At 36.8% G+C, this 25,828-nt stretch overlaps 1 protein-coding gene across 2 annotated transcripts in view; it reads right to left on the minus strand.

Annotated features, from left to right (window-relative positions):
* The window catches only part of DOK6 (docking protein 6), a 251,085-nt gene that overhangs the window by 124,378 nt on the left and 100,879 nt on the right, over positions 1-25,828 (minus strand). For both annotated transcript variants that reach the window (XM_064432502.1, XM_064432511.1), the window contains exon 3: positions 10,394-10,508. In XM_064432502.1, the coding sequence (XP_064288572.1) occupies positions 10,394-10,508 (115 nt within the window). The remainder of the gene's footprint in view (positions 1-10,393; positions 10,509-25,828) is intronic.

The raw sequence follows: 25,828 nt of genomic DNA on the forward strand, positions 1-25,828 counted from the left end.
TCAAGTTGCACCAGGGGAAGTTTAGATTAGATATTAGGAAAAATTTCTTCACTGAAATGGTGATCAGGCAGTGGAATATGCTACCCAGGGAAACAGTGGAATCACCATCCCTGGAAGTTCAAATGTGCTGTTTGTTAAGAATTCACTTCTATGATCAGCCTAATAAAATCAGGGTAAGGTACCTAAAAACCTGAACAGCATGTGGAAATAGCAACCTTAAGTACAATGATGATGGCAATAAGTATTTTAGAAAATCCCACAGCCTTTTATGTTATGGAAAGTAAGAAATTACCTTGCCTCATGTACAAAAACAAATACTTATTGTATTCTGTTCTACAAACATCAGAGTGTTTAGTAACATGGATGTTTAAAAAGTAATTTTAAAGTGAAGACATAAGATTTGCTTGTAAACTTCATCCTTTTCAAGCACAATGTATTGTTTCATGGCATGACTCAATATTACAACCCCATACATGGATATTTTAGTAAAATTAGATTCTATATCCACATATATATCTATAGTCAGGGTTTAATATAGAGGAAAGTTCCCTGCCTGAGATTTTTTCCAAACTTTGACACATTCATTTGTCATCCAGTTAATGAAGTTATCCAAGCCCTTCATCTGCAAACTACCAATTACACCTCAGAATATGAGGAAATTTTATGCACAAAACTCATCAAGATTCTCTGACTGTTTTCTGTAATCCTTTAATTATTGCATGTGAATGCCTTTTGGCAGTGTAGAGCAGGCCAATATTTTTAAAAACCAGGTGCAGATAGCATGAAGGCATGTTAAAATAGGTCGTGTCTTATTGCTTTACCTTCTAATAAAATGTGTTTACAAGAGAGGAAGTACATTTGGACTTTCACACTTACAACATGATTAAAAATTATTCTAACTTAATTTATGGCATGAATTATACAAAACAGTCTCCATATCTTTGTTTCATAGGACCAGAAGATATTTATGGCACAGTACTTTTATCAAAACCACTAAGAATCTCAAAATGAGATCAGAAAGAAATCCTGTTGTACAGAGATACACAACATACCAGCAATTTCAGATTTCAATTTAAGGTAAACAGCCAGAGGCGAAGGAAAACTTTTTTTTTTTTTTAGCCAAATGTTAGACCATGTTGCTCTGCATTTTTATGGGCTTCTATCATCTCACTGACACATACTTTGTTCTAGTACAAAACATAGAGCTTGAAGATACTAAAATGTTCATTGATTTTTAACAGCTTACAACCCCCTCTCTCCAGTGCAAAAATCCAAACCAAGAAGTGAGCAACTAAGATACTTTCTATTAAAGTCCAACAAACTATTCCACAACTTCACATGCCTGAAATCCTAGACTTCAGCATTACTAACCCACCTCCATTCCATGCTTACTTGGAAAGGCAACTGTATGTTGAACTTCTAGGGCAGAGTTTTTGAGACATGCATTTCTCCTAGTCACACTATTCAAGATGGTGCTGACCTTGCACCATCTACCATCAGCACCTCCAGACAAGTTTACAGTACATGAACAGCAAGGGCAACTGAATCCTTATCATCTCTGTAATTTGCACAACTACATAATCAAAATTTAGGGAACCAAAACAAATTTCAGTCTCCAAAGGTTTTGACTTTCAAAGTCCAAACTTTAGGGTTTCCCATATTGAAGTTTTAGGGCAAGTTTACCTTTCCCAATTCCTGCATTTAGAAATGTTACAGCTTTCCTACTTATTTTGTCAGAGCACCTGTGCATGCTCCTGCTGGAAGTTAACCTTATTTCCTTCCTGTCCCACATTTGCCCTATAAACTGAGAATGCAGCAGTGTTCCTAGCTCAGGGCCCTACATGGAAGAAGTGCTGAAAAGATGGTGTGTCTACTGCTTTCAAATTTAGCATTCTACAAAAAAAGATGAAAATATGAGTTTGTCTTCCCAAAATATCACTTAAATAATTTTAGAACTAAGTCTGCAGTCAATTAATAACCTAGAAGTGACTGAAAAGGATGGAAAGCAACAGTGTAGAACCTGTTCCATCAACAGCTATGTGCTGAAGATGAAGCATAATTTTCTGCATTCATTCAATTCAATATTCAATACATATTACCAGTATGTGTCAGAAAATTGTAACATTGTACTTCAGACAGATAACTAAGAAAAATGAGGATCAACTGGCAACCAAGAGCAATGAGAGGCAGAATCCAAATATTTATACTTTATATATGTTAAAGTCAGAACAGAGATGCTTATTTATAGGCAAAAAAAAAAAAAAACAAACCTCAAACTCATCAATACTGAAAAGGAAACTATTTGTCCAGAACAAAAGAATATGCATTCTAAGTAAATTTTAACATTACCATGATTCAGACTGAATTTTGCCCTGAAAGTGGATAGTGTTCCAAAAATTGTGATAAAAAAGGGAGAATGTAAGAATCGAGAGCAACATATTTAACTTCATGTAATGCCTGTCTTTTCACTCTTTTTTAGATCTCAGACACTGTGTTACATATGGAAATGAGAGCATGCATCTGATCTCCAATGAGCCATGTGCTTTCTGGAGACTGCAGGTTCCTTTCTCTCTCCGTATGAGCAAACAAAATCAGAAAATAGAAAAGCTGGGGTCATAAATTTTCATATAACAATCCTTGACACCTTAAAAGTGAAATATCCTATGTTTCAGAATAGTTTGGGTTTATGTTTTAGAATAGCTTGGGTTTATTTTTGTGCATCCAAAATGTGAAATTTGTATTCTTCTTTCCACTGCCCAAACAGTATTTAGGAAGCTGTTCTTCACTTTCACTGCCTCCATGATCCTGGAGCTTCAAAGTCACAAAAATAACAGCAAAAACAGGAACTTCAATGTGGTTATTTTAAAATATCAGTATTAGTTTTATGTTTAAGCTTTATTTTTAAAGCTTATATAGTCATTTGTATTGTTGGTCATAACAGCAAGTATGAGCATTGATGCTTCATCTCAAAGTCTCAAAGTTTCACAGTAATTTTAATGCAAAACCTCCAGGCTTCTTAACTGTCAAAGGATACAGTAATATGAATTGCATCTAATCCTCCATTGATATCTGTTAAACTCTTTTAGCACATAGTGGTTTTACTTGTGAAAACTATCAAGGAGAAAAAGCTCATGATCATTAGTAGTTTGCCAATAGACCAAAAGGTTTTCAGTACAAACATGTAATGAACTTGTTCCTTCTCAAATGATACCACCACTGTATTTTTTTAAGAAAAGAAAGCAACACCAACAAATGGCAAAAACCATTTAAAAATAAAAATATATATAAACCTAGAAGAAACCCACATTGCCACTTGACACCAACAGACTTTCAACTTCAACAAAGTAAAACTTTTTTTGGAGAGTTATGACAAAACTTGATTATCACTGTTTGACCACTCAAAAGAAACAAACACAAGAATACAGGAGAAAAAGGCTGTTTATGTTGCAGGTGTACAAAAGAAAGAATTTTATCAAGGTAACCATCACAGAAGCAAGACATTCAAGAAATAAAAATGGTGAATTGAGCCAAAACAACCACATGAATGCAGAAACCCCTAAACCAGAAGTTTCAAATAGAGTAACTGATAGACACTTTGCGATAACCCAATTCTATTTTCCCCAAGACTTGAATAGCAAAAGTTTTAAGGAAAATCCAAGGTATAATCTCTTAAAAATAATGAGGACGTTTCTTGGTTGTAATGACTCTAGAGCTGCAGTTCATGCATGCCTGGGAAGAAAGAAACCCCTTCAATTAATCTACTTCTATACAGAGTAGGGCATTGTACTGAAGAGAACACAGAAAAAGGTCAGTATCCTAGGGGGTGTCTGCTTAACAGTGGCAGTTTTAAGATTTCTCCTAATTTTGCTCCTTATGTCACAAATGTGATTTTGCCCCTTATGTCACAACTCATTCTATTCTCAAATCATGAGAATCACCTCTCAGCTCTATTTTTCTCTCTTATTTCTATCTCCATAATATTTTTAACTCCCTTTATTTTAATTTTTTGTTTTTATTTTTTAAGAACTAGGTTTAAAAGTTCATCAGTTTTCATCACACTTTGTCATTTAGACATCAGAATAGATTTTACACAAACCTGTGCTGGAGGGGCCACTAAGCATAAAATGTCCAGGGATTGGTATCACTTAGTATTTTGTTGTCATCACTAAAGGAAAAATCAAGCCCCCAGATCGTCTGTCCCTGACTAGTGCAAGTCAGAAACAGCACTCCTTAAAAGCTAGCAATTATTCAGGCATAATCCTCATCATGTTAGCAACTTCCAAAACAGCACCATAAAATTCTAGATTAAATCAGTACTCATGCCCTCCAATTTAATTTTATTGCTGGTCCTGCACAGCCACCATTGCTCACTGCATCACATCTACAAGTTTTGTGAGAGTTTAAAGGGCATTTCAGAACACCTGTCTCAGTTCAGACACTTGTCTTACAGTCACATTACAGATACCAGGCTTGCAGAAAGAAGAGCATCTTAACAGATACATGCATTCAGGCATGTCTGTAACTACACTAAAAGTGACAGCACACCTACCTGAAGGAAAAAACTCAACAACAATAACAAAAGGTCCCCAACCAAACAAGACTTAATCCAACAACGTTTTTAGCAAAGGTATCAAGGGAAGTCAGCATGTCAAATCCAGCAGCTGGAATACAGAGCTAAAACACCTTCTCCACTTTCTTCATTATGCACTTCAGAATGAGCACAAAACTGCCCAGAATTTCATAATTCTTAATAAAAAGGAAAAAAAAAAGAACATACAGAAATTCCCTTAATGGCAATAACTTTCACACAATTTTCAGGAAGGCTCAAATTGAAATCATAGCATGTTCCTTGTTAAGGCAGGAGCAATTTCCCACGGTTTGAAGAAGAATTCCCACGCTTTAAAGTCTGTTGTAGGTTCACTGAGTTATAGACTACTTTTCATGTTAGTTAATCAGCCCTGACTTCTCATTAGTTTACTTCCACTGAAACAATTCTCATGGCAATGGAGAATTTTAAAATGTTGCTTGCTAATCACCAAAGTCACAAGTTTCTGCCCCTTAGAGAAGATGTCAGAAACAGATATAGTGATGGCAAGGAGCTTTCCTTTCTACCTGAAGAGGGATAATTCTTCTTTAAAGACTTGTTATCCCATGCTTTTATTCAGGGAACTGTAGTATATGAGATTGATTTGCTTTCAAAATATTTCAATAGGGCTTCAGAATGGAAAACATTTCTACAGCTGTTGTAGATGTTGGGAGCAATGGTGGTAGGGATGGGTAGGTGATAACAAAAGCATATGGAGGATTCTGATTTGTTTTTCTATGGAATGTTTTCATTAGCAAATGAAGATTACCAACAATTAGATGCATCTCAGATTACTAATTTGCTGAAATTCTAATGGAAATATAGGGGTTACAGCCCACCCAGAGCTCAGATTTGCCAGCAGTTGCCTTGAAGACAATAAGCAAAATGAGGGTCTAAAAGCTGCAGGAGCTTAGGAAAAAACACAGGTTCTGAGCCAGCACACCCAGTGAGCTGGTATCACAGCTCTCAGGCTTTCTGGGGAGAACCAAAGTGTGCTGTATCTTTAGAGACCTATTTTAAAAGAGAACAGTATTTTATTGTGCTTAATTCCACAATTAAGAAAGCTATGTGCCAGAAAAATATGCTGCTTTTTGGCACTTTAATATGGCGCAGAGGAGAAGGCATCAGCTCAGGCTATCAAAACCAAAATGATACCATTACTTAAAATCATTTTCTGGTACAACACTGACAAAACCCCTACCTCACATTGTTCAGTCCCTAAAATCAACTCAGCTTTGAGTATTCCTTTCTCCTGGTCTCCAAAAAATTGTCGACTCTATGCTCAGCAAACCTTTTGCAAGGGGTTTAATGTTACTCTCCTTCCATCTGCCTCTGGAAGTCAAGATGATAAGAAACAAGGTATCTGCTTCTGTATATTCAGAGGCTTCATGGTAGAAAAATGTCCATATTATGAAACTCTGGGGTCTTAAAAACTCAAGGTCAAGCAGTTATGATTTTAGAAGATTTTTGCCTTTTGTCAAAACCACTTGAGTGTTTTCTTGACACTGAAGCCATCAAAAAGAAGAGGGATTAGTAAAGTTATTGTGTTAACCAAAGAAGTGACAAGATGATTTGCCAAAATAAACAATAAATACAGTGTGTGTACATCACTATACACTGTGAGGCTGTAAAAGTCTATGCATTTTTCCATATAAACCAGTGTCACTAAACAAGAGAAGAAAATGAACCCATTTTAAATAAGAAGCAAGTTCTTCAAACATTCCTTAAATTTTGTTAAGTTTCATAGAGGAAAGCCAAGTACTTGGCACATTTCAACAGCAGTAAAAATGGTAACAATTCCTTGTGAGAAGACAGAACTCACTGTGGAAATTACTTGGGAACTAAATTTCTTTTTGGACCCTATCTTCCTAGAAGAAAACAAAAGATTTGGCATTAAAGAGAGTCAGATTTTAGTGAAACAAAACTGTCTATCTTTCTCATCTGACAAATGTGATGCAGTCTCTACTGCTTAGACAGACTGAAGGCATGGAGAAAGGCAAACTGATTGCAACTCCACTATGCTCACAGTTAAGATTTGTAGTAATTCAGAAACAGCCAGGTATTTGATGCTTTTATAGCTCAATCTTCTCTGTATTCTCAGATCACATAAGCAATAAGATCCTCTGGAATATTTTTTCTCCAGGTTGAATAAGCCCTCAGTCTCTCTTTATCTGTCATGTGCCCCTGACTCTTGGTGCCCTTCCCTGGGTTCACTCCTGTATGTCAATATTGTGCTGAGTGCACAAAACTGGACATGGCAGTCTAGATGTGGTCCTACAAGTGCTGAATAAAAGGGAAGGATGACTTTCCAGTACCTGCTCTGAAGACCCTTACTAATGCTGTCCAGGGCATGTTGTGCACCACAACCTCAGAGCCTTTTCTGTAGAGCTGCTTCCCAACAGCTGGCACCAAACCTTGTGGCTGGGATTGCCACAAACCAGGGCAAAGAGCTTTTGTTCTTGCTGAACTTCAAAAGATTTATGTAAGCTTTCATAATGTTTATGTAAGCCATTTCTCCAGCCTGTCAAGGTCCCTCTGACAGCACCTCTACCTTCCCAATTTGGGTCACCCCTGCCTGGCACCACCTGCAAACCAGCTGAGAGTACCCTCCACCTCATCATGCAGATTATCAATGAAGACACTGAATGGTATTGCTCCCAGCACTGACTCTGAGGGATCCACTCCCTCCTGGCTGCAAGCTTGGCTTCACAACCTTGCTTTTTAAAGTCCAGCCTATTGTCTTCCACTTTTTATTGTCTTTATCCATCTCATGCCCCACCAATTTTGGGGGCTATGCAGGAAGCTACAGAGGGTGTCAAAGACCATTACAATTAAGGTATATAAAAACAACTGCCTTTCTTTTGCCAGACACCTCATCATGGCAAACATGATTTGCATATGGGAAGTGGTTTTTTTTTCTCCCATTCATCTTGCTGTCCTTCATGTGTTTACATGTGATTTGCTCCAACAGTGTTCTCATGGACTGAGGTGAGGCTGACGGGAGTACAGTTATCTGGATTCTTGTTCTTGCCATTCTTGACAATCAAGTTCCACTAACTTTTGTATGAAATCCAAGTGATTTAAGTGATGCCTCACTATGCCTTCCTCTGCCAGGGATACTTCATCGTGTTCAGGAGCTCAGGGACCTGGAAGGCCTGAGGACAAGCCTTGCAAGTGAAAACCACAGTATAAAAGGTACCTTAGCCTTTGTCATGACCCTTGTCACTAAGTTGACCGTTCTAGCAAGCAATAGGGCCACGCTTACTTAGTCTTTATTTTACTCCTGATGTACTTTAAGAAATCTTTTCTGTCTTGCACTTCCTTAAGCTGGAGCTTGCTGAACTCCTTTCCTATGTAAATAGACAACACCTCTGTATCCCTCCTAAGTAGTCAGTCTCTGCTTCATGGTAGGTCTGTTTTTGTGTATTTGAGCGAGTCAGGAGCTCCACATCATTCATACTCATCTTCTGCAAAGCTTGTCATCTGAGAATGGGGAGAACAGAGTTCTTGTGCTCAGAGGATGCTGTCCTTGCAGATTGGATAGCTCTCCTGGGCTCCTTTGCCCTTCAAGGATCCACAGGATCCTGCCAAGCATGTCCCTGAACAAACATCTCCCCTCATCACACTATTGATCTTCTGTATCAAGAAATTGTCTTCAATCTGTTTCAGAAATCTGGATTGCTTGTGTTCAGCCTTATTGGCCTTCCAATAATTACTGCTGAGGTTAGTCACCCAAGAATACCAGTGCCTAGGACTCTAAGGCTTTTTCCACCTGCCCTGAGATTGCTTCATCTGCCTTCTCTTGTTGAGAAGATTTAGAGCAGACACCTACTACATCAGCTATCTTGGTCTGAACTTCGTTCTCTGTCCACAGGCTCTCCACTTGTTTGCCACTTCACCCAGGGTTCTGTCCACTCAAAACACACTTTTGTACAGAGCATAAAGGGAGAGCATCTCATACTGACACCCTGCTAGCACCTTACGGTACTACATGCGCCTTGTATTTACAGCTGGGTTGAAGGTTAAGAAGAAAGGGATGAGTGGGCCAGACACGCTGAACTTCCTTAGGTTTGTCCCTTCTTTGCTGAAAGAGTTTTGAAGTCATGACTTGCTGTCACTCTTTTCAAATACACCTGAACCACAGTAATTCTAGGAAAGGAACAAATCTTTTTAGGAAAGAAGGGGAATGCATGCATAGGTAAATGGAAAAGTTTCCACAGGACTGACTTCAGTGTTGTTGGCTGTAATTAAAATGTTTTTATTCAATTATTAATCATAATATAGAGACACTATCAATTCTACACATTAGAATTCAAAATGTGGACTAATCTAATGATCTCTTAAAGCAATTGTAGACAGAAACAGAATTTTCTATGTGTGTCTTTAAACTTAAATTAATTAACAACAAAAAGTCAATCGATCTTTCATGATGGAATATACATATAACTGTTTGCAATATCTGATCTAAAAGTTACATAATAAATAAAAAAATGCATGACCTTGCACACTTTTAACTTTCTCCACATTTCTCTGATTTTGTTTCGCTGTATTTAATTTATTATTTAGACTGTACATGGTGCAACATTTATATGATAATGTTGATATAGAATCATAGAAAATCCAGAGTTGGAAGGGATCCACAAGGATCATAGAGTTCAACTCCTATCCCTGTGCAGGACAGTGCCAAAAAGTCACACCATGTGCCCAAAAGTATTTCCGAAACGCTTCTTGAACTCTGTCAGGCTGGTGCTGTCATTACTTCCCTGTAGAGCCTTTTTGAGAGCTAAACTAACCTCAGGATGAGAAATCTTTTCCTAATTCCAACCTAAAGCTCCCCTAACACAACTTCAGGCCATTCCCTGGGGTCCTGTCCCTGATCACCACAGAGAAGAGATCAGTGTCTGCCTCTCCTCTTCCCCTCAAAAGGCAGTTGCAGACTCCAATGAAGTCTCTCCTCAGTTTCCTCTTCTCCAGACCAAGTAACTTCAGTCACTCATATGGCTTTTCTTCTAGGCCCTCCACCATATATACATAATATTACATATATATTTAAAAAACCAAAACAACATATATATAACATTACCTATATACACTTTTAAAATGCAAAGTTTCAAATACGTCACTAAAAAAGCACAAACTCTATCATTAAAGAATTTCCCATTATTTCAAAAAATCTTTTTTTCTGTTAAAATATACCCCAGGACAGAGATGTGTACAATTGTACTTTCAAATAAAATAGTGCACTGTAATTGTGCAGTGCTCAGTGTCTCACAAGTAACTGCTTGCCATTGTGCACTCTAATGTCTTGTTCTATGCCAGTCTAGTCATTATGCTATGGAGTCATTCAAACCACAGCCTGCTTGACACCCTGCTTTAAAATATCCTGAGGTTTTAGCTGGTATTTGCCACTTATTTGCAATGGCATGATAATTATTAGTTTAGTAAGTGCCTATAGCAAAGCTTGTTAAAAAAAGAACGTTTCACATCTTGACTTAATAACATCTTACAGGTTATTTTTTACTAGGATTTACAAGTTTAGCTGGAAACCTCCAGTCTTTAGACCATCTGCATGCAAAGAAAAATAATGGAAAAAAGAGCTCTGTAACACCCCTAACACCCCTCATCATGTATTAAAAAAACCCTACCAAACCCCAAAAGACCTGAACCCCAAACGTCTAAGTTTTTTGTTTACCACAAATTTCTTTAAGCTAAGAATTTCTATTTGGCATTGTGAGTTAATTCATCTGAGCCCGACTTTGATGTGCAACTTGATTTCTTCAAGCTAGAGATGAAGCACCAATTACTTACCTGACTCACATGCAAATGTCTTTGATGTCTCATCATGAAAGATAATTGCCACTGCATGCTTCTTTGTCTCTCGAGGCAATCTGGTTATATTTTTGATATTGTGCAGCTCAGTTACCTTAAAATGAAGAAAAGTATTTTAGACCAGTGTATAAATAGTACAAATAAAAATATTAACCTTAACTGCACAGTTTGTACTATAAACTGGTTTTCCCATGTTCTAGTTTCAGCCAGGACAGGGTTAATTTTTCACAGTAAGCAGGAGAGCTGTGTGGCAAGGCCCAGATGTTATTCCACTCCACCTCACTCATTGCCAAGGGCAGGAGTAAGGAACCCTCTCTTCTTACACTGGGGAGAAAGCATGGTGGGGAAGAGCCAGATTGTCACAGGCTTTTCCATGTAAATTGTTTCTTTGTGCTGCTGGTACCATTCATTTTTCTGTCTCATTGCTGTTTCTAGTAAATCATTCTTATCTCAACCCATAATTTTTAGCTTTTGTGCCTCCAACTCTCAACTCCATTCCAAAGGAGTGGGAAGGGGAGGGGAAGGGGGGAGCGAGTGAGCAGCAGTGAGGCTTTGAGTCTCATTGGGAGAACTAAACTGGGGAGTACCATTCCTAAACCCCTAGGGTTATTTATGTTTATAAGCTTGGTAATTGGTTAAAAAACCCACATAAATAGGTAGAGTCTTAAGTTGAAAAACTTAACACTAATAACTCCATCTCTCTATTTCCACAAAACTTTGTTTCATTAATAAGTCCTACATGGAAATAGTTTACAATGACATCAACTCAGCCTTGGGATTTTATACAATCTATTTTTCAATTTCTACACTCATACAGCTTGGATCAGTTTCAGAATCTGCATCAAATAGAAAACCTAATGTTGGAAGAACAGTGTTTCATTAGTTAAGGAAGGTAACTCAACTAGTATGTCAAATAGTATCACTACATTTGTAAGGCTAGATCCTCATGTGTCATTAAAACATATCTGTCATCCTCAGAAGAACTCAAACTTTCATTTTATTTTCTAAATATTTGAAAAGCTTATCAACAATAAAATACTCTTGCAGCAAATTTACAATATAAAAACTTCAATCTATTTCCATTTTCATTGGATGCATGTATATAATTACAATTAACAAAAATGGAAGAAAAATATGTTATTCCAACCAGACCTAATGGCCCAGCCTATATTAAACTGATTAACACTTCATATTTTGAAATCTTTTTCTCGGTTTCTTGGAACTCTGGGCAAACTTTATCTGTTTAGAGTTAGTTTTTCTCAGGCAGGACATTTGCCTCAGGCAGAATTAATTTTGAGAAAAATGTCAACCATATAACTTTGGACATCTATGACTACAGAAAAAATGGACTGAATGTAGGTGGAGTTTTTTTGTTTGTTTTGCTTGGTAATTGTTATGCTCCTGGTGTACAGTTCCAGCATTCCTTTTCACATACTGAAAATAATTTTAAAGCAGAAGAGATTTTATATGGTGCAGTAGAAAAATGGAACACGTTGGGGCAAAGATATTTCAATAAAATATTGATAGCAGACAAGCAGTGAAAGGCATCAAGCCAACAAAAGAAACTGAGACAAAGTGTGAAGAGGAATGTGTTATGTGCTGATGAACTTGGGACCAGAACTGAAGACTGCTCTAGAGTCTGTCTTGACAGCCTTCAGCAAAACTAACTCCAGCTCGTCAATATCTTTGTTGCAACAGGTGGGCCAAAAATGGATGTGGTATTATAAAAATGGTCAAATGTGTGCTAAACTGAGGAGAATAATCATTCTCAGTACTGACTGGCCATGGTTCTGTCCATACAACCCATGGAGCTTTGCAGGCTGAGGCACCAAGATCCAGAGCCCTCCTGCAGGCCTGCTCCCATCTTGCCAATGCCAAACCTGTGCCATCGCAGAGGCTCTTCTATCCCCTGCTGGTACCTAGATTTTGCCCTTTTTGAATTTAACAAAGTCCATGTCAGCCCATTAGTCCAGCTTGTTCAGGCTGCTGAAAAGGTAGCTTGACTCCCAAAAGCCTATGAACTGATGCTTCCCAATTTGCTCTCTGCACATTGGTGCAGCTCCCTTATTTACTCCAGGTCCCTGATAACAATATCAAGAGAGGTCCCAGTACAGACCACATCAGTTCCACACTTGCTACGGTCCTCCAAGCAGGTAAACACACTGACCACTTTAATAACTATCATAATCACATTAATAACCAACATAACTACATAAAAACCAACCCATTAACCACAACTTTCTGGGAATGACTATCTGACCATCTTTACATCATCTAGACACCCATCTGCATAAATAATAATGTCTCAACTTCAATTTGAGGATGTCATGGGAGAAAATGTGAAAAGTCTTGAAAAAGCTCTTCTCATAACATATTGTAGATGGTGATCATACTGCTCAGGCATGATTTACCTTTGGTAAATCCATGCTGCTTTTCCCAAATATTGTATTTACTCCACAGTTCCTCCTATGGGCTGAAGTAAGACTGCCAGAAATTCTCCAGGCTGACCTTTGGTTGACTGCCAGAATTCTCTGTATTCTCCAGGTTGACCTTTTGATCTTTTTTTAGACACAGGTGCATTTCCCTCGCCATTTGGTTCCTAATCCCTTATAATTTTAAGTTTTGTCATGCATTTTCAGGGCTTTGTAAGAATCCATATATTTCACTACTTTTTGGCTTAGGGGAAAGAGAAGGGCTGAATACCACAAATATTCCTGTTCCATTAAAGATGTTACTGAAATATCTGTTGATTTTCCTTGATCCATGCACGGTAAATCAACTAATGTGTGAGAGGGCTCTTGTAATCTCCAGGAAATCCCCCAAAAGAGAGGAAAGAAAGCATTAGTAGGCAGAGGAGAGAGCAGACTCTAGAATGCAAAACCTGAGGGAACAATACCAAATCCATAAGTCATTATTGAATTTTGAAGACACAGAAGGCCCCAAAGTCGAGGGTACAAACCTACTAGTCTTGCTAAAGACAGGGTACAGATCTAATAGTGTTGACAGGGTACAGATCTAGTAGTCTTGCTAAATAAGAAGATATAAGAACAAAATATTTAAGATGATTTGGGACACAAAAAAGATCAGATTATTATTAAAGAAAATTCAAGAAATAGCTGGTGGTGCAATAGGAAAGGGAAAACACTGATAGGAGAAAAAAGATCCAGTATTCCTACACAAGCAATTAATACAGGAAGTGACATTTTCACATGAGTGTGCATGTGTGACACTGCACACCATGCAGATAAAAGTGCTTTAAATCTTGCTGTACTTAAAAGGGAAAAATTTCTCTCTCTGGAATAGCAGAAAAGGAAATAGAATTGCTTTGAATAGTGACAGCAAGGCATATTAAGCCTTCTTCTAGTCTCTGTTATATAGTAGAGATCTATTTTTTTTTTCTTAATGCTTGAGTGCTGCAGATTACTGAAAGATCCTGCAATGCTTGTAAGATAACATAATAACAATAATATAGCCAAAAATCTTGCATTCTTGGCACTGAAACTACAAAATTTTGATAGTAATTTATATTGAAATATAAATACAGACATACCTGAGTACACACACGGCTATGTGAAAAGATATTTTTTGAGTCATCTTATTGATCAGTACATTAATCCTGCCTTGTTTAATATAGTCACATATGCAACATTCATCACACACTTAAGAATGTTGTCAAAAAAATGTACATGCAACAGAATTCTTTTTATTTGCTGGTGGGAATTTAATGTCTGAAAGAGACAATGAAAACACTAACAAATTCTTATGCTGCTTTTTTGTACCCATATGAGAGATTAAGTTGAACAACATACAAGGCAAGTGAAGAAAAATAATCTCCATGCAGGAAAAAAGGGTATTTGTTCTAAACACATTTCAATTTTCCTTTGACTCTGAAATCACAGGACCTTCCTAGACAGCACAGAACTTCTTATAACTCCAATGTGACAAAGTTACATGAATTGCCTCTTCCCAACTCCCTGACTTTTACCTTCTTTCTTTAAGAAAAATTTCTTGAGCCATTTGTAGTCTTACAGAAATCATATCCCTCTTGTCTATCCCACCTTTCCATAAAAAGTCAGTCACCTTTTCCATAAAAAATCATATCTCACCTTTCCATTAAAAATGGACCTATTTGAAACTACTATAAGGTATTGTGAGACACTTATATCCTGGTCAAATACTTTAGTGTTTTAACATGTGTGGCCAAAGCATTTCTGCCGGTTAACTCTTTTTTTCAAAAATCCTATCTTTCTCACTGGAATGCTTTGCTTTACAAGAACTGAAGGAAATAATTTTAGCTACAACATTTTGAGGACATAGGGAATTTATAAGGATTTTAGGAAGCATAATTTTACTGGGCAAACTAACAGAAAAAGAAATGAGAACATTTCAGGAACACAAATTTACACTAACAACTACAAAGGCCATATTATCAAATAAGCCCCTCAGTATTTCTATTGCTTATATAATTTTCAATATCAAATAGAGATGAATGTTTACTTCAATGTTCATCTTCTCAAATTGTACTGTATGCTTCTCTCCATGCTCAGAGTAGAAAGACAGAGGCAAAACTGTGAAAGTCTATCCTCCCATTGATAGAGAATTAAGTTAATGAAATTCTGAATTCTAGATTTAATGCCAATTAAGCATGAGTCATTTCTCTACTTGCTGAACATGTGCAATTAAAAAAACACCTGAGAGTATATTATCTTGTATGAGGGAAAAGATGAACTTTGCCTTGACAACCAGATTGCTTTTTCTCAGGGATTTATAAAACTGTGTCTTAAATTTTATGTATTGTTAAAAAAAAATAAAAGGGGAAAAGTATCAAAGATACAGAAAATGCAAATAGAAAACTTATAAGAATCATGCTACTTCGAAATAATTTAAAACATCACCTCGCAGATTTTAAGAATGTTTTAAAAGACTAATAAAATTTTTTAAAAGTACAAAAAAGTCCCCATTTTTATGAGTAACACATTAGGTAAATCTACTTTTTTAAGCAAGGAACATTATACCAAAATTTGCTCCCTGTGGTGTTATAATGGACTTGTTTACAAAATTCATTCTAATACATTGAAAATATTTTTGTTCTTCAAAACAACAAAATATCATTCTGAAACTACCTAGACCATTGATAACCTTGCATCAGTAAGAGAAACTTTAAAAAGGAAAAAATTCCTGTGCTATTACATATGTAAGAGTCTTACCTAGACATTCCAAAAAAAAAAAAAAAGGAAAAAAAAGAAAAGAGCATTTTCCCATTGTGGGATTCTACTTCACCTAAAACCTTGTTAACACTGAAAACAAGCCAAAGCAACAAAAACTTTGAAAATCAGTTTTCCTATTTCCCCCATTTGTAACTCTCTAGAACAAAAATAATTTCAACAATGAATAAAATCCCTAACATTGCCTCCTTAGTGAGCAAACTTGCAAAGAGATTTTTTCTAAGTTTTTATCCTTTGATATATTTCAGTGGGTGAAATAAATCCTTTTTTATTAAGCTATGATTATGTAGTATACAAATTTCCACTACCATTAGCACGCTAACTTAGACTTTCTTTTCTTTACTAGACATTTAGTGCTGTTCTCCATATGTTGCTCAGTGTGGTAGGTGCTAGGAACTCAGCACCTGGACCATTTCTCAGTTCTCCTACTCCTCATCAATAATTCCTGCTTCATATGTCCATCACTCAGCAGCCCACACACACATTTCCTAGTTTGGTTTTTTTTTTTCCTACTTCTTAATTTTTTTTTATCAGTCTTTAAAACCAGTTTTGCTTTTTCTCTAGAAAGACAATTTAACACTGATTGATGAAAAGATGTGGAAGAGTTACTAAGCTTACATATTACCAAAATTTGCCAAGGTTTCTTTCTTTCTTTTAGATTTTTTTTCATCTATTATACAGGTGTTTTTTTTCCTTTCTTGGTGGAGGTGGGATGAGGCTTGACATAGCTGTACCAGAGACATCCAAGTCCTCTACTTCTCATTAATATTTGATAAAAGGATATAGCCTTGAGGAGCTGCTAGGTAGGATAATTTCTAGGATTGGTAAAGGCATAATCTCACTCCTGCAAAATTATACTAGGCTAGACTTGCATCAGGGTCTCAAGGCTACACATCAGTGTTGGTTACTGTAACTTGGTTCTTCTCACACCCAGGAATTTGCTTAATCTCAAAGATTCCTTTTAAGCAGAGATGAAAAGAAATGCACTTGATCTGGAGACAAATTTTTTTGGATGTTTGGATTGTTCACCAAAATGCAATACGTTTTTACAGATACATCAAGCACTGAAAAGAAGGCGAAAGATCCTATAATGAGTTTTCTGAAACTATTGCTCATATATCTTGACCACTCATGAATCATCTAAATATTGATTCAAGTAATGCATGCACTTCCTCTCATCCTTATTGTTTTTCTTCATCTTGGTCTGGAGATAAGCCCAAAACTTCAACTTGTTTTGCATTGGTGTAACATCTCATCTGGAAAAAAACACATTCAGAGCTTTCACTTGCTTCCTTTAGTAAATGTTACATAGGAATAATAAAGCCCATAACTATCAACACCAAGTAAATACTGTCTAGCCACATCTGGGTAGATCAGCCATCAAAAATAAAAAAAAAAAGAAATAACCCAAACATAGAGCAGTGCCTCAACCTCAAAAACAAGAGAAGAAACTGAGAAGGACTCCTCTGATGGAAACAACAGTTAACAAATATCATACCATATGCTCAAAAAGACAAGAGGATCAGAGGAAGTATTTAGCTTATGCCCTCACTTTGAAAAAAAAACCAAAAAACTTCATTTCCTTGAAGTCTTATGATACTAATATTTAACCTGAGAGGTTCACAGAAACTTGAAGTCACCTTTCTCCATGAAGCTCTTAAATTTGACACTAATACCAAATTCCTTCAATTCCCTGCTCCCTACCAGAATGCATAAGCATTGTCAGATGCCAGGGGACTGAGTTACAAGCAATACTAAATGATTGGTCTGTTTCAGTTTTAGTGCATGTCTGTGCCAAGAGACTAGGAAACCATCTGAAAAACATCCTGATAGATGTTTTAGATAGATTACAAAAGTCTAACTCCATTTGTCTCTAGCTACACCAACTATAATTTAATTTCAGTAAACATGCTGCAGATGTCTAGTAAATAATTCAACTTCAGGAAAACACTAATATAAGAAAGCCTTCAGTGGCAGGTAGCCATAGCAGGATACACAGGTATAGGCTGATGATCAAGGAAATTATTTAGGACTGTTATATGGAAAATAAAATCTCTGAAAAGCACACCCAGGTCAGTTGCATCTGTCTAGGCAGAAAAGATCAGATTATAGATTTCTAATAACAAACTTCTGGTCTCTCTAAAAACACTTTAGCCCTTGCCTGTCTACCAACCTTAAGTCTTCTTTTTAAAAGAGCATTTGTTACCCAAGTAAATAACAGGAAATAATTACAAGATCACAAATTCATTATACTAGCAAAATAATTTATATTATGAAACTGTTACTGTCAATGAATCTTAAAACATCTATCCTTTAAAATGTTTGGGTGTTTTGATATCATTTTAGTATCTTATATTCTTAGATGTGAAAAGCTTTTAAATTCCAAAAGACAATTTAAACAAAGGCTCATCTTAACTGAAATGCATTGGTTCTTCACAGTAAATGTATTTTTCCTCTTTTCTGATTACTTTCTTTGGAACTATATTTCTTTCAAAGAGGAAGGATTTTAGGAACAATTCAATACACTTTCTCTTTAATCACAACACTTCACTATTGACAAACACTGGACATTTTTTATTTGCTTCTTGTACTAACAATCTGTTCTAGTCATGCAGCTGAAGATGTAGGATTTCCTTTTGTATTACACGGGCATGCAAAGACTGTACATATATAACACATTGTGGGGTCTGGTGCTCAAATTGTACATTTAAATAGATGAGATAACTCTTCCACAATTACAGAAATATTACTTCCAAATCACTTGCTATATTTACATCTCTACAAAAATTACAATTCCATGGTAAATAAGAAAGGAGGTCCAAAAGATATGAAAACCACAAAAATCATTAATAAAACCTTAAGTGCCCCATTCTGGGTTATGTCTTATTTGATTTTTTCCAGACATGTGCCTCCCATATGAAACTGGGAGGGAAATGATTCTGCAATTCCATCTACTGAATGTTATTTCCACTGTGCAGAGTCCTGGAAATTGCCTGGGCAGAAGAAAAGGTCTGAATTTACATAAATGGATTTCTGTTTTGCATTGCACACTACCTTCCTGTCATTTAAGTTCCAACCAGAAAAAAATAGAAGTGGAAGAGAATGCTATAAAATGCAATAATTTATCCTCTTATTTCTTAATAATGGTCCACATACGACCATCTGTTGTGTAAGACCACTCAAGCAGTAATGTGACAGAGCAAGAGCCAACACAGGGGCAAGGACCAGGGACTGCAATGAGGGACGCCCAGACAGTGAAGAACCACCCCGAACCAGAAACAGCATGGCAACAATAAGAGAGTGATAGAAAAAGCAAGGACCATGTCAACTATCACAGCAAGAAAAGGGCAAAGGAGGCACCAATATGCTGCTTCCAGTCTGCCAAAGGAGAAGACAAGATGTTGGCTCAGTACAGACAGGATCTCAAAGCATCTAAACACCGACCTCCAGCTCAGCTTTCAGTGACACTATCTGTAGCTAGCAGTGGCTCCTTTGACATTGCTAAATCCAGTTACCACAGAGTAGAAGTTTTGTTGCAGCTTTGGATGGAGCTGGATGTGATTTGTACTCCTAAGAAAAGGCAGTGTGCTGCCTGAAAAGCATAAAGACCTTTGAGACCGTGGAAATGGCTGCATTAACGGAAGCTAGAGCCATAAATCAAGGGAAGTGACATTTTTTTTTAAACTCAGTATTCAATAGATCATATCTATAATAGCCTGCCCACTTTTGGGATTCCAATGAAAAAGTGACTCCAATGACAAAGTGAGTTCAGCAGAGGGTGCCCAGGACAGCCAGAGCTGAACCTCTTTCCCTGTGGGGTGTAGAGGTTGAAGGAAGTAGCTGCTCCAACCTGCAGCAGGGATGGCTTTGAGGGCATCTAACTGCAATCCCCCCAGTGCCAGCAGGGAGATTACCAAGGAGACAGAGCTGGGCTCTTACACCTGTGTCTGGGGCCAGGCAGATGAACAATGGGCATAAACTGAGACAAGAGATGTTCAGACTACATATGAGAAGTGATGTTCCCACCATGAAGACAGTCCAGCAGTGGGTCAGGCAGCCCAGTGAGGCTCTGCAATCTCCATCCTTGGAGACTCAGCTGGACATTGCCCTGCACAACCCTGCTTGCTCAGACCTTGGATCTCAGAGGTGGCTCTGCTGTGAGCAGGAGCTGGACAAGAAAACTCTTCATAAGAAATAACTTTTAAGTCTAAGAAAGAGATGCTAACAGACCTGCAAGGATATTTGGACCTTTGTGGGTTTGGGCTCACCCATATGGTATTAGGTGATTCAGAGTATATAAGATGAAACACATTTCCAAGATATCAGCATATATTGCACAAAACCAGCAACAGGACAAGGAGATGCAAAAGACTGGAGAACGGGACTTAAAAGTTAAAATGTACTAAGAGACAGAAAAAAGGAAAAAAACCCTATTTAATGAAATAATAGCAAATCTTAAAGCATAAGATTACAAGAGAAGCATAATAAAGAAGAAAAGAAATCCCAAGATAAGAGAAGTGAAAGAATGGATCATAAAAGAGCAAAAACAATTCAGAAAGAGAACAGAAGAGTTTTCCCCATCTCTGCATGTGGATTTACCCTTGGAAATGAGTTACATGAGTTACAAATGGTAACAACACTCTCCAGGAGTATTGCCAAAGAGTGGCATATCAACCTCCATGTTACGCCTCTAGGGCAGGTGTCCAGCTGCTATTTCAGAGGGGTAAGTGTTTAAGAAATTTCTACCAAGTAAATGTTCATTCCTTTAAGTACTAAAAGGAAACCAGGCCTATAACAACAGTAAGAATCTTGTCTGTTAACTGAAAAAGTACATCATAAAAATAATAATAAAACCCCACCAAAACCAGGGAGAATTAATGAATATATTTAAAATAAATCAGACTAAGTATAAGGCAGTAATGTCAGGGCAAAAAAGAAAACTTTGATGGGAAGAAATGTGTGTAGATCTGATAGTAGAAGGATAATGAATAATTCCCTCTTATCCTCCAGATAAAATTGCGATTTAAAAAAATGCATAAGTTTGAATTTTCCAGCATTTTTAGGAAACCTAGATGACAAGATGAAGATTTAGACTGAATACAAAATAAAATAATGATTTTAATTTCTCAAAATTTAAATAAATGGAAGAGAAATAAAAATTAATGCTATTTACAACTGTAGAGGGTTGACCTCTGGCCAAACTCCAGCGCACTCATGAAAATCATCTACTCACCTTTCTCTACTATAACTGGAGCAGAGGAGGGGGAAAATGCAGTTAAAATAAAGCTCATGAAGTTGAGATTAAGATTAGGAGAAGGGCAAAGCTGGATCAAAATTTTAAAGAAAAAAAGAAAACTTCTCTCCATTCTTTAAATCTTAACTCTTTCTAAGTATTAGAAGTATCTGACTTTCATATGAGCTACAGCCTGGGTACCCAGTTTAATGGTGTGCTATAACTGATCACTTACCACATAAGAAGTTATAAATTCTTAATTTTGTCTCAATGAACTCTAAAAAAATTAAGGATGGAAAACAATCTTCCTCGACTAGCTTTTGTTATGCTACTTTAAACGCTAAATTGGTTGACAATGTTGGTAAATCCAACCTACCAGTGCAGAGTAAGCATATTAAAGTCATATCAGCTGCCTTTACAAGGCAAAGATGTAGGGATTTTTCCAAGCCAAGTTACTTTCTCTCAAGCCGTGCTGCTGTAATACCGTCAGGACTGAGCTGCTGCCTAACCCATAAAATCAACCAGCCCACTGAGATTATTCTGGTTCTGGCTGGTAGCCTGGTGTTTGAAAGCACTAGTTGAAATCTGATCAGTTCATGTGCACATGGACCTATTCCCCTAACAAACATTTTAATTAGAACTTTTAAATACATACTGAAAAAAATGCATTCACACTTCATGGGGTAATTGTACAGACAGCCATTGGCAGAACAAAAATCCCAGTCCTCCTCAATCCCATTTCCTTGCTATCCTAAAGATCCTTTGAAATATGTTTTCCAATCTAACCTTTCATTTTGAAGAGCAGTCTGAATACCAGGCTACTGTGCATGCATTGAAATAAAAGGGGAAAAATACAGCCTTCTGTAAAACTGAGTGTTAACAAAATTTAAACTAATGCCTTAATACTAAAACAACACAAATTTTCTAATTTGCTACCCAGGTGCACACTTGAAAAATAACATAATGCTAGAGTGAGATGGCAGAGGAGGAAGATGATTCACAACTGAAATAAAATAGGTTTCACAATTATCCTTTCAAATTTCAGCTGCAATTAAAAAAAATGCTTTCAATATCAAACTTCCTGCTAGAGTTAGTAGGCATGTAAGCCATATTTATGCAATATTTCACTATGAACACTAGATCATTAGATGAGTGCTAACATCCTTGTGGGGTGACTAAAATACAGTGGACCATTAGAAGCCATTACCAGTTTTCAGAGTTTTGGCTTTTAACATTCCCAAAGTATATGATTATGTCCAGATCTGTTCTATTTTTGACCCAAAGATACTGGTTAATTAAAAGGAATATGTTACTAGTCTTCGAGTGGAAAGAAAAGGAGGAACATACTTTTCCAAAACTTCCTTTAAATTTTCATCTCATTTCACTTAAATCAGCTGACTTGCATTAGTTTCCAAAATTATCTTGTTAGATCAGCTCAATTAAAAATAAGTGTTTATTAACACAGACTAAATTTGAAAACAAATCACTTACATGCAGTAATCACTTGAATGCAGTAAGTGATGTGTATATATAATTCTTCCTGCTGAACTGCAAGTTAAAACCCTAACCACAAAATCTCTCACTGCATTGACAAACTGGGTCAGGAATGTTGGAGGATCCAAGTAACCGCAGGCTTTCCATGCACATCAATTATTACGCCTGTATCTATGCTGTACATGATGCCAGTGGCCGAGCCCCAGGTGTAATTCCTCTTCCTATCTGTTTCAATCTGTGAAAGCCTTTAATTTCAGCTGTAGCTCCCTTTAGCCAGATCTTGAAACCATGGGGGAGGCTGGGGTCAGAAGCAGGTGACAAAGGCTGGCTTACCTCTAACATAACACTCACAGAGGAAAAAAAATTACAGCTGAGAATAAACCCACGATGCAGATTTTAAGGACCTTTAAAATGCTTAAAATGCTGCTGAACTATAAAGAGGTATAGTCAGAAAAATATAAATTACACTAGCCAGGAAAAGAGACATCTTTGTCTTTGCAGTCCTTATCCTTGGCGTTCTCATCTTATGCCAAAGGGGAAAGATACACACACAAGCATAGGACTCAGCTGGGGGCTAGGACACACGGCTGGCCATGGACAACAGCTAGTGGTGTAAGACCATGTGTGTACATCTACAAGCAGAACCACAGACATATTATCCACTAGCTGACAGTTCCTGGCTTGTTTCTAGAAAAACATTAGTAGCTACACACACACCACAAAAGTGGTATTATTTAGAAAAACTTTCTCCTCTGTTCATTTTTAAAGGTTGTAAATATGCTTCAGTGCCTAAAAAATAATTCCCATCCCAATCCAACAATGCCAAAATTGGCATTTTGTTGCTGTTCTTAAATATAAACATATATATTAGAGCCATTTCAGATATTCTTCAGGAAGTATTAACAGCACCAGTCTACCTATGAGATTCCTCATCAGAAAAATGCATCAACTACATGAAAAACTACCAGGTATAGAGGGAAAATAAATTAGTTTAATTTAATCTAAATTCCGCCCATGTCTGTACACGTGTGTACACTTACATTCAAAGTGGTCCAGACATCTCTGGGAGAAAAAGGTCAAAGAGAGAAAAATGCGATAAGAGAGAAACTGAGGTAAAAGAAAATTGCAAGAGTGAAGTAGTTTGCATGAGAAGAAAAGGAATTATTCTAAATAGAAATGTAACCTTTCTTTATGGAGTTTTTTAAAAAAGGTTTGATTTTTTACAAATTTTTTGAAATGTTTTCATTTTGTTTGTTTCTAAAATTAATTGAAGTTTGTTAGCTGATAATTTGAAAATTCTTTTAGCTTAATTGTCATTTGGGATAAATTAATTTTGAGTCTCTAGTATGACAATTACATACAGCTACATTTTCAACTCTAATGCATTTTTAATAACCTTCATCAGCCAGTGATTTGAATTTCAAATTTCCCTCTATGAAGAAGTAAAAATTAGATAGTTTTGTGCTAATTTTCATAATAAATTGCCCTTTATCTACATTGCAAAGCCTCCCTTACTCCAAGTAAATCACAACCTTAAATGAAACTTAGTACTTATAAGACTTATGATATTTCACATTCCTTTATTAAGGGAAAACAAATTACAAAGAGAAACCTGTTGGCCCTCCCTCACACACCATAACCTCCTGTTTGTACCTGTCTGCTTCCTTTTATAGCAACTGCAGAAGGGGCCACACCTCTTCCCATTTCCACAGCAATATGGTAAACATTCCCCAGCAACACAGACACATAATTCAGAGTAGCTTCAAGGGAAAATGTTGTCATTAGGAAAAAAAAAAATCCTCACATAACGTATTTTTTTACTAGTGTTGTAAACTGCAGTCTAGATAATTAGGTCTTTAACTTTCATCATGAACTTGCATTATTTATGTAGTATACCTACTTTCTACACTTGAATAGTGAAAATGGATGCACAAAATATTGGAAAAAATACAAATGCAGTGTCAAGTGCTGAAGGCTAGGAAAAGAAGATTTCAATGTTTGACTGCTAGTTCCATAGGCCTAGTATCACTTTTTCCTGTTGTTTACGGCAGTGGACCCCACTGGGTCTGATTTATGGCCTTCCTACTCTGTATCTTATGAAAAATAAATATCTTTATGTTTATTGGTATCTATTCTACTCTTATTATGATATACATTGTCATAAATATATGATTGCATTTGATTTTCCATAACTATTTTGCACCACAGTCAGAATAAATGGTGAATAGCATTCTGGTAAGTAGAGGCTTTATAAATTTGTTTGACTGTCATAAATTCATAATGTTTTTCTGACTCAATGGTATGACCTGACTTCTCAAGGTTATGCTGTAATCGTCATCACACAAGTATATTTCACACAGATACTTTCACAAATATTAATTTTCTTTTACACCTTCCTTACTTCTGAGATATGTTGATTATATTGTCAGGGAAGAAACAAGGAATTGCATAGTGAAAGCAAAAAAAAAAGTAAAAAAAAAGTCCTTTAAACTTTTGATTTGAATTTAAGATACCCAGATTTCACTTTTCACTTGCATTAAAGAGGGGAGTTTGGTGAGTACAAATCTCCACAGCAAGCCCAGCTGTTTTATACTCTAGCTCAATTCTTTCTTCTTGATTTCTCCCCCAAGGACCAATAAGGACCTGCTTCAGAGACCTCAATTTCAGTCTCTCCCCTCCTAAATGCCTATTCCCCGCTTCATCAGGGTCTTTGCTACTGAAACCCTCTCTTCCAAACACATGCTCTTCTTATTTTGGAGCTGGCATCTCCTGGGCCATGTCTGAGAAGTGAATGTCTCCCAGCTGCTGGAACAAATGAGGTAGTGTTATTGGAGAGCAATTTACTTGGGTGTAAAAACCCGAACAATTTCTCCTTGCTTTCTGTTAATGTGCCCTGCTGCACAGACTTTTTTACCAGGTATAGTCGAGCTGGAGTGACAGACCATATCCGTGCTCTTTGCTTGCTTGTTCACCTCCCTCTCATTGTTGGACTACTATCTCTGCACCAGTCTCCCTGGCTTTGTGCAATCAATTAAAATAGAGTTATTACTTTTAGTAATATATATTTTCTTCAAAATCTCCCCATCTCATTCTTCACTTCAGCATTTCTCATACCAATTATTCGAGCAGCCAGCTTTTCATTGACCTTCGAGTCTCTCACAGCTTTCCAAAGGACAAGGTGCTTCACAGAGTGCCAGAACATTTATTCCTTTATTTTTCTCCCACGCTTTAACATTTGGTCTATTTCTTCTCTTAAGTTTTAATTCAACCATTTTCCTTTTCATGTGACAAAGTGCCAGAGGAGATACATACAGAGAATGGCTCCATGATCTCAACTCAAACACCTGTCCCTGTACTAGTCTATAAAAATGATAAGTAGTTCTTACAATGAATACCAGTCTTTAGCCCTGAATGAACTGGGGGAAACATATTCCATTACTCAAGAGGGAAAATGATCTGAAT

Source organism: Passer domesticus, chromosome 1, assembly GCF_036417665.1.
Source record: "Passer domesticus isolate bPasDom1 chromosome 1, bPasDom1.hap1, whole genome shotgun sequence".
Lineage (NCBI taxonomy): Eukaryota > Metazoa > Chordata > Aves > Passeriformes > Passeridae > Passer > Passer domesticus.